General features: G+C 40.4%; 2 protein-coding genes across 3 annotated transcripts in view; one reads left to right on the top strand and one right to left on the bottom strand.

Moving 5' to 3' along the window:
• The window catches only part of rasa1a (RAS p21 protein activator (GTPase activating protein) 1a), a 25738-nt gene extending 24206 nt beyond the window's left edge, over positions 1-1532 (top strand). For both annotated transcript variants that reach the window (XM_079347334.1, XM_079347336.1), the window contains exon 26: positions 73-1532. In XM_079347334.1, the coding sequence (XP_079203460.1) occupies positions 73-121 (49 nt within the window). In that variant the 3' untranslated portion in view covers positions 122-1532. The remainder of the gene's footprint in view (positions 1-72) is intronic.
• Positions 1-3900, bottom strand: part of ccnh (cyclin H) — a 4465-nt gene extending 565 nt beyond the window's left edge. The window contains exons 1-8 of the mRNA XM_079347538.1: positions 3703-3900; positions 3453-3577; positions 3248-3373; positions 3066-3139; positions 2757-2970; positions 2464-2627; positions 1898-1968; positions 1686-1788 (exon numbers count right to left, since the gene is read on the bottom strand). Coding sequence (XP_079203664.1) covers positions 1686-1788; positions 1898-1968; positions 2464-2627; positions 2757-2970; positions 3066-3139; positions 3248-3373; positions 3453-3569 — 869 coding nt within the window. The 5' untranslated portion in view covers positions 3570-3577; positions 3703-3900. The remainder of the gene's footprint in view (positions 1-1685; positions 1789-1897; positions 1969-2463; positions 2628-2756; positions 2971-3065; positions 3140-3247; positions 3374-3452; positions 3578-3702) is intronic.
• Between the last annotated feature and the right edge of the window lie 9800 nt (positions 3901-13700).

Genomic DNA, 13700 nt, shown 5'->3' on the forward strand with positions numbered 1-13700 from the left:
GCATGTAATAACAGTGGATTGAAGTGACCTTTAAGGCGTGCGCCTCTCAAACGTGTCCGCTTTATTTCACAGGACAGAGTGCACCATCATGTCTCTGGCTGCTGCCATCCAAGTTATGTGAGTTTTACAGGTTCGCAGCTGAGAATGGAAAAACGTGCGTGTGCTGAGTCGGACCACGTTGACAGCCAAAGTGAGCCCTCGACACACGAGGCCGATGACAAAAGTCCGTTTGTATTTATAAGCATGTGGCCTAGATTAAAAGGCAGTGGAAGCGCAATATGGCTGTTCTCCATGGGAAACCACTTGCTGCATATTTCAATACTGTCCTTCCAAAGTCCTTTCCCAAAAAAAAAAAAACGCATTAGACACTGACAGCGTGTTCTGTGACTCTGATCAGAGTTGCCTCATCTATGAAGATGGACCTGAGATACCTTCGACTGAAGACCTTCTTTGTCTTTCCTGGTATGCCTTCCTTTCCCTCAGAACTTTGCCTCGATATGGTTGACAAACAAGACCTCCACGCTCGGCCTTTTCTTTACTTGGACTAAAGACTAAAAGGATTACAGGGGAAGGCAGCCCAAAGCATTGAAGTAGCCGTCATCAGGGAATTTTAAACATAGCACCTCTCTCCGAGATGACAAGCCTTAACTCCCTTTTTACGCACCGTCCGCTTGCCTGGGCCACCTGATATTACGACAAGCTCTTCCTTCATCTTTGACTTCCACTCGTCTTTATGTATGAATTCCACGCAGCACTGAAACCACTTGTTACCTTTTCTATATGCTGCTTTTGTTTGTTGATATGCTCTACTTAGGCTTGTAAAGAAGTAAACAGGTGTTTTGTGTATAAACTAGCTGAGGTGAAAGATAAAGTTTGTAGATTTCTGTATCCTGTCCTGTGCATGTGTTAACCCTGAATGGATCCTGCTATTGTGTGTGGGCCTACATATATGCTGCTCTAACAACCACCACCTGGACTTCCTTTAAGCTTCAGGGTGTCAACGAATAAGCTTTTCCATGCATTTGCAGTCCCTCTCTCTCTCTTTTGCTCCCCCGCTGATCACAGAGTGGCGTCTCAGCACACCTCCGCACCGACTGTTTCCATGTAGATTCATCTTGAGAAGTCGCGCCACGCACAGATTGATCCACTTCTAAGTCCCAGACTTAGAAGGGTCAGTTTGTGCGCCTCCTGATGATTCGCATCCGAATCTGTGCCTGTCATCGCTCGAGAGTTTACCAAACTGTTTACTGTAGATGCACTTACGATACTAAAGGACCTCACCGACCTCACCAAGTGTTAACAGACAACTGGCAACAGATAAATGAGCCTGAACGTCTCCTCATCAGCAATACCAATATATCAGCTGTGCTACATGGTATGGGTGATGTAGGGAGGAATGTGGCGTGCTGTTATACTTCCTTTCTTGTATTTCATACAGCTGATGTGTTCCTTTTTATTTTTCTACCTGATTCTGAACCTTAAACCTTTTGCATCTTAGATACGAGAACCTAGCTAAAATAAAAAAAACAAAACTGTAACCACATACGAAAACGTAAGGATTTCTTACTCGGGTGTGCATACACAAACCCACATCAACGTGCTCCATAAAATGCATTATACCTGTCCATTCTTTTTAATATGACTGTTTATGACATTAGGAACATGTGCAGGAAATGTATCCTTACTTGCTTAGACTGAATTCAGCATGAATCCTCTCCAGCTTCTGTTTGTAAACATTCACCTCCTCTGGTTTGGGTAGCTCGTATTTCTTCAGGAGGGTTTTCATCCCTGCATGAACACAAACAAATCGTTTTGACTTGTCTAACCTGAAGTCACGCCCCAGACGGCTCAGTGACACCATCTAGTGGTGAGAGTTGGAAAGGTACACTTTACTCACGTCTCATTGAGTCATACATCTTGGAAAGACTCTCTTTGTCCCCTTTCAGGCCCAAACACTCCGTTAGGTAGCTAGGTGTTTGGGAGAAAACAGTTTGTCAACATCACGTTTGTCCCCCAGATGGTGGGACAAACAATTTCCCTTCAATTATAACAAAGAAATGAATCAAGACCTCTTAACAAGAAACATAGGACTGTCAGATATGTCCACAACATTTCCAAAACTACCTATAACGAGACTTAAAACACAGATCACAAATAATAATAAAAGAAAATGTTTTTAAATGAAAGAAAAAAAAATATGTTAACTGAAACATTAATTTAAACGTGCAGGTTGAGTTTCCAATATATAAAGGTAAAGTTAACATACAGTGTGCCAAATGTGATTAACACATTCACGTCATTCAAAGTGTGTGTCTGTATGAGCCTGTTAGCACTCACAAATAATCAAGCTGTGGAAAAAAAAAACAAGTGCGAGCATGATTGAATTGCTGGTTCTATATTACTCTTTGAGGTTAAACCTCAGCAATGGTCCTCGCTTCAGCCCAAACATGCCTGATGACTAACCTCTCCATGCTGAGGCCGGCTCTCGATGAACTGTTCAGAATAGCTGTGAGAGCGATCTGAGAGGGAGGAAACAGCAGGCCGGCATCTGTCAGGGCCGCCTGTGTTAGAAAGTCATCAGCACTCTTCCTGAGTGACTCTGGGTTCTCCAGTGTGGGGTATCTTGTCTGAGGAGTGACATTTATCAAGAGGTAACGTTAAATTGGATTGAGAATGTTGACGACAAAAAAAAAAAAAAAGAACCAGAAGACCGTGTAAGGGTGCAAGAAGAGCTACTTTCAAGAGCAATCCCATACCTTGATGTCGATGAGCAGGCCCTCCATGGGTCTGTAAGGGTTGTGGACCACCAGGTGAAAGTTGAGTTGTTGGATCAGCGGCAGCTCGTACTCCAGGATCTGTTCGAGAACCCTTTCCTGCCCTGCTGGGGTCTCCTGCAGGAGGTTGCCCACAAACTGGGTGCTGGACACGTTGAACTCGTCCACTTTACAGGACAGGTATGCACAAATCAGCCTGGAACACAGAGGTGAGTTCAAAACAGATTGTACAGACGGATAAGAACAGGGCTCGTCTTTTCAAGTCCACGTTGACCAAAAGGCTCCTCTCACATGATAATCCTCGGGTGGTACTCCATGATAGAGTTGTTCAGGTAGAATCTCCTGAAGTACATGATGGCTGTGCCCTGTACAGGGTGAGACACACACATGGGTCAGACAAAGTTCAGACATTAAGGCACACATCCATTTACACACACACAGGTGAAAAGAAGGAGTGCACACATAACACACACCACGACAGATTTGGGCATGGCAGGTTTGAAGGCGTTGCAGAAGTCCAGCAGCCTCCTCTCATAGTGTCTCAACAAGACGTCCTCCTCGTGACGCTCCAGGAAGCAGGTGGACGCACTCACACCGGCCTGTTTCACAAACAGCAGATCAGAACTTTAAGAGTCCTTCTTTGGAGTTGTTATTGCATCTACATATTTAACTACTCACCTTTCCACTTTCGTGTATCTTGTTGCGGAACTTTTGATTGGCCTTCTGTCTCATGTGCTCGAGTTCATCTTCACTTTTAAAGATCCAGTATTTTCTCTGAGAACTGATGTGAAACATGGCTGCTTCTGGAAGATAAAGGAGCGGAAAACCGTCAAATAATGTGATATAAGACAAAAACACACAAACAGAAACGTACAGTCAGCCTGCTGCTAACAATACGACAGGTTTGATTGAGCATAAATATCTTTACTTTGTGCCTACAAATACGCTAGTCCATTTATTCCGGATAACGCCGACATGAAACCTGGTGAATTTGGGCTGTATGCAGCTTTAGCGTCCTAAAACACAGCTTTGAATGCTACTTTTGGAGCTACTAAAAAGATTCTCTCACTAGCTATAATAAAACTGACGCCTGTCGCCATTCTTTTGCGTCACATCGTCCCTCATTGATGACGCCACACTACCGTAATTTACAATTAAAGGCGCAATTGAAATCTCTCCTCTCCCCCCGTCTCTCACGCACACAGGCACACCCTTTCATCTTTTGTTTTATGTAGTCAGTCTACAACTTTCATATAGCTGTAACTTTTAAGAACATAAATAGGCTTATAGCCACTTGTCACAAGAGGGTTTAACTTATTGTATTTTTAAAAAGGGGCTTTTTCTGTTACTGCATTATTAAACCCTATAGTCTGTAACTTTTAAACGCCGATTATTCTACCCAATGGACAATCAATTTGCAGGCCAATGAGTCACTCAGCAGGTTAACAAACGTGTGTTTATAAAGTAGTATGCTATGATAAAAAAAGAAAACATAGAAAGAAAAATAATAGTGCCACTGATGCACTTTGTCTGATTTCCCTCAGAGCTCAGTGACTATAAAGAAACTTCAAAATGACTGAGCCGGTTTATGAATATGTTGGTGGATTTGAATCTTTTCGAGATGGAAGAGCAGAACAGAAACTGAATCATGACAGCAATTGAATCACTGTGTGTTTAGATGGAGCCACCCCCACCAGCGTTACCGTATACCGTCATTTGCATAAACATGAGTAATTTATGAATAATAAATGACCGTGCGTTCAGCAGGAGCTGTTAATTTGCATATCGCCACAGCTAGTTTTATTTCCTTAGTTGCAGTGTTATCTTGAAGCCCTTCAAGCCGACATAAACCAGAACGAAAGAAATAATGCTTTAACAGGTATGTGCTGATGACAATTTTATTATCTTAATCTCTTTCTTTACCTTCATGCGGAAAAAAACTAAAACATTTGAACTTTGCTGTGTGAGCTGAGTGCGTGATAAGCTTGTAAAACGCTGCACGTGCAATGTACGCCGGGCTTACATCTACAGTAGCTATCCATCGCTCGGTTTTTGCCATGTAGTTTATATTGCATAAACATGAAGTGCCGATGCATTATTGATGAGACCAGTGCAACGTTGACTACTTTATGTGCGCGCGCCGATAGGGCGTGTAATGCTCGCGTGCGTGCGTGAGCGACTGTGTGCATCCTGTAGACTACGTTTGTGCTGTCAGTCTTTCTGTCTGCTATTTGTCATAAATCCTCAGTGCTGTGTGGACGACCTGTTTTAGTCCAAACATATTTTTCTTATTCTTAAATATCAGTAATGAGGCTTAGTAAGTAGGGAATGCATGGATGCTATTGAACCATGGAGCCAGTTAAACTCTTGTGTGTATTTGAGAGATGGTTGGGAGTAGATAGACATTTTTTTTGTTATTACTCTGTCTGTGTGACAAAACGATGCACCTATGTGAACTGACAGCCAGTGTTTTATGGGAAATCAGACTTGTGTGATTTTGTGTCTTCTACAGATCATCTGAATGATCTTAGAGCCTCCCTGATCAAGTTACTTTGATTCAGTCAGAGTTGAATTTGCTCTCCGTCCTATTCCTGCTGCACTCGAAAACCTGAAATTATTACAATTCATGGACTGAAAGTCAGCCGCTGACCGACAGTTTGATGTTGTGTGAAGCATCACCTCGTCTGCACTATTTGTACTGTGTAAACTATTCATTTTGCTGATAATACTGTGGAGGAGGAGGAGGAGGAGGATTATCCTCTCCCTTATGAAGCTGCTTGCTTGTATGAAAGGAAAATCATTTGGCAATAACCTTGACAACGATGCAAATGATTTCTCTGACCAATGAGCTCGCGTAATCTTTTTTTTTTTGGTGCCTTCTTTGATGTTCCTCGTTTTGCTATAGCTTTGAATCCCATTAAAGCTTCACACACCAACAGATACAATTAAATCCTCATTCAAACACCCTATATGTGTGCATATTAATTTTTTAAAAATATGTTTACCCTCCATCATGCACAAACACCCCCACCCCCCCATCCTCAACAGGGTTGCCATGACAACCAGTGGTGGCAGCGCTGATGTCAGAGTCTTGTCCAAGGACACTCATGCAGGCACTGGGTCAGGTGATATTTCGCACTGCTGCTGGGCATGGACTAACACCCAAGAACAAAATGGCCGCTGTTTCCCTCTTTATTCATGCCACATGGGGGGAGCCTCTCTTCTGGGCCTTAAAGAAAAAGAAAAGTGCACCTGCATGATTGTGCTTGTTTTTGATTATATGAGTGATATAGATGATGTGGGATATTCTCAGCGTGATTGGTGTGAGCAAAACATATCACTGCCGTCTGAGCCCCCTCAGAGAATTTGGAAATGTTGCCCGGTAGTTTAAGTATATCCACCTCTATGTGTATGTGCCTTTGTGTTTGTATGTGTCCATCGGTTTCCTCAGGTTGGCATCAGGGCTCTTTCTTCTTCTCTTCTCTTTCCCTCCCTCCCCTTTCCCCCCCAGACACTCAAAGTCCCCATCTCTCTCCCTCTCTCTGTGTGTCTCTAATTGAGCTTTGTGTCTACCTCAATCTCCATTTAAATCCAAGCTCATTTGCATATTGCCACCGCGCGCCGGACAGCTCCCCAGCTGTACAGTACAGCACTAAATGAGGAACACAGACCCACTTTACGTGATGTGAATACTAAGCAGTCCCTTTTCCTCCTGTTTCCTGAAAATACAGCTACCTGAGAGGAAGAGGGATGTTTGTATCAAATCAGCGCATTCAGACAAAGACACACATTACCTGTCTGAAAGGAGAAACTGAGTTTACATTTTTGTTAAAGCAAGACATTGCAGAAGGTATCACATGTAATAAAATGACAGAGAAAAGGCAGAGAAGCTGTGAGATGGAAGTAATAGGCACCAGTTTCAATGCATGTTAGTTTTGTAGATATATTTTCAACATTCTGCAGGTAAATTAAAGATGTACCGAGCTTTTGTAGTACCAGTCTTCTTTGTATTTTCTCCCTCTTAGCTCAAATATTGCCAGGGTTTAATTTGAAACCAGCGTGCCCTTTGGCTTTTTTCTTGCCTTGGGCCCAGTCAGGCCTGATTTAACCCTTCACCAAAGATAGAGAGAGCGAGTTTCACTCAGCGTCAATGCATTTTAGGGACTTCTTGCTTGAGTGTGCGTAGACACATGATTATGTTGTAGTTCTGGTGCACTCCAACCACACTTAACAGAACGTGTTAAGCACATCCTTAATGGGAACCTTAAAAACCCCAAGGCCAATTTTCATTTTTCGAGCATATTGGTTGGGATTTGTGACATTTCAACTCATTTCAGGATTCAATCAAAACTGTAGCTTCAGGGAGAGCAGAAATGGCACGCTCTTTCCTGCAAATTCAACTGTCCTTGGTTTGCTATATATGCATACAACTTCTTCCTCCACAGTGAAACTAGCAAGAACTGAATGAAATTTAATAACCCATTTAAGTTTACCTTGAAGACAAATGCAAAGAGTGCAGAAATGTTTTCTGTTTTCCTAACTCGGATGGAAATGTTTTATTTAGAAAAACAAAGTGAGTCCTGCTCATTTGTAAAGAGTTTCCTCATCAATGGGAAGCACACCGTGTTCCATCACTGTGAGCACTGTAGATAAGAATGAGATGTAGAGGACAGGTACAGAGAGATGTTAAAGTGCAGCTGATCAGTTGAAAATCCAATCCTTCACAGGACCGGCGCCATCAAGTCCTACAAATGATCCTTTACATCAACGTGTATGTCCTCAGCTTTGCAAATAACCGGCCATTTGGGTGAATGGGATATATGGCCTGACGGTTGGCTCTGTTCTGCCTTTTCTTCCCTGAGGAGTGCTTAATACTCAGTGTGTAATCCTTTTCCAGCTGTTTGTCCTTAAAAAATGTTTAATTAGTTTTTTATCAGATTTTTTAAAAAAAGGGAAACCTCAGTCTTATTTTAAAACAAGCAATTTAAGCCTTTGATGAAACATAAAAGTTTTTAATGAATGCAATTGTAAATAAAAATATATATTAATTGCAATGAAGATAGATACCACAATTTTTTTTCCCTGCGAGATTTGATTTTTCTTTTTTTTGGCGAACACATGTTATATGTGTGTGAGAGAGAGTGTGCATCTTTATATTATTGTGTATATGCTTGCAGTGTTCTTTTTTTGTATTTTAATCTAATTAAGAAGAGGATGCCTGAATATAGACGAAGAATTATGAGCTTGCAAACGGGGGAGGGGAACCCTGTTTGATCAAGCCACGTTGCCAAGCAACCTAAGCCATTTATTGCAGACAAAAAAAGCCCTCTAAGATTTAATAATCAGGTTGTCTGCATTAAAATGCAAAGCAGGCTGTCAGGCTGCACCTGAAGGACAGCAAAAATTAGGCAGGCTAATTTCTCTCCTTACAGGTGAAAAGCTGACCTTCTGCAGAGAGTGCCTGTCAAAATCAGCACTCGAACACCACAATTCAGCTGAAATAAGCTTTTAGAAGCAGCTTGTTAAAAAAACGGCAGGGAATCAAACCGAAGTAGCATGTGCACACAATTTTTTCATCTCATTTGAATTTTGTTAATTGAGCAAGCTCAAGTGATTCTAAACGCAGTCATTATAAATTTAACGCAATGTTCACATTTACTGTTTACTGTTCAGATGAGTTCCCCGTTTGCTCTCGTTAATTTCAGGAAATGAAAAGAAATATAATGACAAACAGAAATTATAGCGCCACAATATGTCTTCCCAGAATTTCATTTTCAAAAATAACAATTTTGATACCCAGAAAAATATCACATTTCAAAGAAAACATGTCATTCTCATTTTCCAAGCTTTATTCACAGTTCTATGTATAATACATATTTTACAAATATTGACCACTAGACACTTTTTTTCAGATGCTCTGTAATTGATAGCATAAAAGCTGGGTGTCGGCTTCTTGTAATTCTCACTTGCATCCTCTTCTTTTGTTTTCTTAATTGCTGCCGTCCTTTTACTCTGAGATTTTTCTTCTGAGTGCAGCAGGCCCTGCTGGAGAGCACTGCAGGCTTCCTGTGGACTTCCTGTGGACTTCAACAAAAAGCCCTGTCAGGTGGATCAGCCATTAGTCACCGGTCTACATTGTCACTGACAAATCTGGTGTTTAAATTACATACATAATTCCAAAGCACCCTCTGTGAGCAGCAAATTGCAGACATTTTTTTTCACTGGAGATGTCACACAGGCTGGGCTAAACTCCTTACAGAAAACATGTTGAAACTAAATGTTGATCTGAACTTTTGCTCTGTGAATATTTTTTCATACAACATAAGATGATAAAAATTACCTAAGTAATAGAATTTAATTCTAAAGAAAAATTATGATTTAGTATGATTTAATTTATTTCTTTAAATTCTATTTTTATTCTTTAAACAATAATTCTGAGGTCTTTTTAGCTCCAATTTCAATTTTTGAATTTTCTTTCCCAATTTTTTCCAAAACATTTGAGATTTTTTAGTATTCCTTTAAAACAAAAAAAACCAATAACAACAAATTATTTCTCTGCTATTTGGAATAATCCTACTGTTGACTTTTTCAGTCTTTACAGAAGACTAAATTGATCCTTCCTTCAGAATAATCTGTGATATATTTTACAGTCCATGATTAAATAATGCCCTCTTGTGGGCTCTGTGTGAAGAAATCAAACAAAAGCAAATGTGTCAATTAATTACTGAAAAGACTGCAAATTCATTTATATTTTAAAAAGGAATTGTCATATGCTGCCATACTTAAATCGTGAAACCAGGGCAAGATCTTTAATTCCACTTTAATTAATTTGCCAAAGTTTTTTGAAGAAGAAAAAAAAAATTATTTGAGACAAACACACCCATTAGCACACATTCAGTCTCTTGAAATGATGATAGTTACTCCCTCTCTTCACTAGATGGGGTAAGAGCATCATTTAAAGGCTTTGAATAAGAGCTAATGTTGCCCCTCTGCACCATGTCTTGAACTTCACCACTATTCTTTTTGAAGATCCAGTGCCTGGTGGAAGTCTAACTTTACTCTACCATAGCCTTATCTGTGCATGTGTTTCATATTTAAAAGTATTGTTTAAATATGGTTTCCTTTCAATTGTGTTAAGCATGGTTGGGGTGAAATCAAATCTTAACACAATAAAAATATGCAGACAAAAGTCGAAACTGCAAAAAAAAAAGTGCAAGTTTTGTGTATATGTCTTGTGTATGTGTTTGTGTGCTGAATTGTATTAGTTTTCTTTGAAGTCAATTGGAGCCTTCACTGTACTTCCATAAGGCCTAACGCAGGTGCTTTTGTATAACTAGTACTTAGATCAAGTAATTCTGTGAACCATTTCCCACACCACAATGTTTTGATTCTTTCATGGATTTTATTTAATCCTTTTTTGAGTCCACCAATTCTCTCAAAATTGTGTTCCTCTATGATTTGATGAAGTTGCTAAAGTTTTCCCCCTCTGTGCTTTCCCAGCAGCCCTCGTGCTTCATACATTAATTTGAAAGCAGCATATCATTAGCTCATGGTTGTGTTATGTCGCGCTGTTGTTGGTCCCGTCCCGGCTACTCAGCGAGTTTGAATTGTCCTGGGAAAGAGACAGGGAGAGCTTAACCAGCAGCACTGTGAGACTCTGTGGAGATGACAAGTAGCTCCTTGATTAACCCATAGGCTGGTTGAGCGGACACACTGTGTTCTTTATTCATTCCCCTTGTCCTTTTCTTTCAGAAAAAGAGCCAATAGGGCCCAGCAGGTGAATGTAAAGAAACGCGAGAGGACTCCCCTCCGATCGGCCCTTTCAGACCAGCACAATGGGCCGGCCCACCTCTTGTACAGCTGCATTAAAACTCTGATTAAAGTTCTTCCTGTTAGCGATTGATTGAGGATGCAGAGCTAAAACCAACAAAAACCTGCACTGCTGAGGCCTGATAATGACCGGGCCCCACCTACAAAGAGCAGGCTTCAAATGATTAGTGGGCTTTTGTTTTCTTTGGAGGTGTGTGTATTTGAGAGAGAGAGAGAGAGAGAGAGAGAGAGAGAGAGAGAGAGAGAGAGAGAGAGAGTGTGTGTGTGTGTGTGTGTGTGTGTGTGTGTGTGTGTGTGTGTGTGTGTGTGTGTGTGCGTGTGCGTGTGTGCGTGTGTGCGTGCGTGCGTGCGTGCTAGAGAGGTAGTGAGGCAGGAGAAGTTGTTTAAGTTAACCAAGAGGTCTTCAGACAGATAGCTCTAATTAATCAGTGGGGCTCTCTGGGAAAAAAAAAAAGATATTTTTTTTCTATCTTTTATTTCTATTAGCAATGACAGGCTGTTTGTGCAAGTGCATGTGTGTGCATTGTGCGGCAAAGCATTATAGCGTGTCTTGTCCTAAAATTGTACAAAGCAAATACAAAAACGCCAAATTTATTGGCTATAAACCATTAACACACACCATTTTAAATACTTTTTTAGTTTCCACCAGCACATAAATATTTGTGTTAACTTTTATGATAATAAAAGAGAAAAAAATCAACAGGAGAAAAATGAATTAAGATCAATCAGCCTGTTTATTGTTCAAATTAAATATTAAAGTAGCTGCTGTGCTTTATTGTACTGGTAGTCCTTTAATCATTAATAAAATTACAGGTTGTAAGAGAATAAAAAACACCTCATATCCCACATAATGCTGAAGGTCCGTAGAAAGTTTCTCATGCTTATGATAATCATGTTTTGAAGTGTGGATTTTAAACACACACGCTGTCATTGTTATGTAAACTGCCTTTTTTGCATGTTAATCCTTTTATGAAGGAACTTTAGGGAGACGCATGACAACATGGGAAATAATTTGTGGTGAAGACGCTGAGAAGACTTTAACAATGTGTGTGTGTGTGTGTGTGTGTGTGTGTGTCTGTCTGTGTGTCTGTGGGGGGGTCTAGATAGAGAGAGAAAGGCTCTCCAAGAATCCATAAATATTGCATTTCTTTGTTTGACGGATGTGTGACACATTTTCATGTTTCCTCAACAAATTCTACCGTCATATTCTTCCTTTTGTCAGTCATCTTCCAAACAGCAGATCCTGACAATTATCCCAGAGAAACTCCTGATCAAAAACTGCCTTATTCTGTCTGCTGCACGGCTCCATGGCATACTCATTCTGCCATCACTCCCCTCTCTCCCTCCCGCTCACTCTTTATTTGATTCTAGCTCTGTATCTACTGCGCCACTCATCAGTTCAAATGCAAAAAAATGCATTTACAAAGTGTTTGTGTCATCTATATTTCACACATCTTGTAATGTCTGTTTGTTGATGCACAGAGCGGTATCTCACAGAGAGATTGTCGTCACTGTGTGTACTGCAATCAACCCGTGAATTCACTGTTTCATCAGAGGAGGGCATTGTACATTAATGAGGGCCGCGCTTAATGATGGCGCTGAAAAATGTAGAAAGGTCTCACTGCAAGTAATGTATGGCTAATTTGACTTGGTTTACCTTTTCAAGAATAATTAGCTCTATGTAATTTTGAACATGTGATGTGTTTGTGGTTTTATTTGGCTTAAAGAGGAGCAGTAAAATGAAGTGTGCCATGCATTTCTTTTCTTATTTATAATACAAGGCATTTCTTATTTTGATCCTATATTAAATTAAATATCTTACAAGTTAAGCTGTAGAAAATTCCTAGAAAACTGTACAAATTCACACACTTCATACTAAAAGAAAAGTCTTTGTATCCAGTCAGGGCTGGAGTGTTTGAACAGCATCGAGAAAAATAGAGACAGACAGGTGGAGGACGGCACTGAGGAGGCCCTCAGGCTACAGAGAGGGTCTTGGGCAGATTGGCTCTGAGGCTCCACAACAACGATCCTCACATCCCACACATTTATCAGGATAGGGTTAGTGTACCACACTGTGCCCTCTTCCGAACACACACACATACGCGCGCGCACACACACATCAGTTTAGCCATCCGCCTACGCCCACTGTAAGCCTCAGAGCCTTTTTAACATCTCCTCTGTGCACCTCTTCCTCCCACTCTGCTGTTATTAGCCTCAGACAATCAGACTACCTGACTCCACCTTGTGTTGTGTTTGTGAGTCAGAACGACCTGCAGTCTTGGTTATTTTCAAGAGCATAATTGTTAGATGTGTAAAATTACCAATGCAGTATCAAAGAAATGGTGTGAAAAATATTTGTGTGGGGGAGAAAAGAAAAAAAAATTCACAGACGATGAATTGATAGCTTCTTTGGGAATCATGTAATCACAAATATATCCAACACAGTAGAAAATCAAACCGAGCAATAGTGCAAATCACACCATGTTCTGCTTTTATTCTTGCAATGCAAAAGCTTAACAGCTCAGCTGAAGCCCTGTCTTTTATTTCATATATGGTCAGGGAGTCTTATCAAGTCTTACATGACGCAAGAGAGGTGCATGAGACGAGAAAATTTCACTTTTGACAAGACATTCTGTCTCTCTTTTATTTGCACCTCGTACTCTTTGCTCTTTGTAACATTTTCATTTATAGAGATGGACATTAAGTGTACCTGGCAGGCAGCATCTGAGATAGAAATAAAAAACAAGGGCCTGTCGGTAAATCCTTCTCGAATTTAAGTCAGATTCAACAATGTCTCAAAGAAGCTCTGTCAGTGAAAAGCTCTGACATACTGTATCAGGGTATAGCAGGTGTAAGTTGAGACATAATGTTGCAATTAACCTAAAAGTGGGGTTTGTTTGTAAATGTGTAGAGGGCTGAAAATGAATGACCATAGGAATGACAATGACTTTTTTGTCACAATTTTTGGTTTTTTTTTTTTTTTCCCTTTTTCGGAAACAGGAAATATGTTGTTTCATATTTTAATGTTTCAAAATGTAAAGAGAAAATAGTGATGCATATGTTAAAGAGAGATTTAAAACATCAATCAGGAACTAA

The sequence above is a fragment of the Symphodus melops genome (assembly GCF_947650265.1).
Source record: "Symphodus melops genome assembly, chromosome: 1".
Taxonomy (NCBI): Eukaryota; Metazoa; Chordata; class Actinopteri; order Labriformes; family Labridae; genus Symphodus; species Symphodus melops.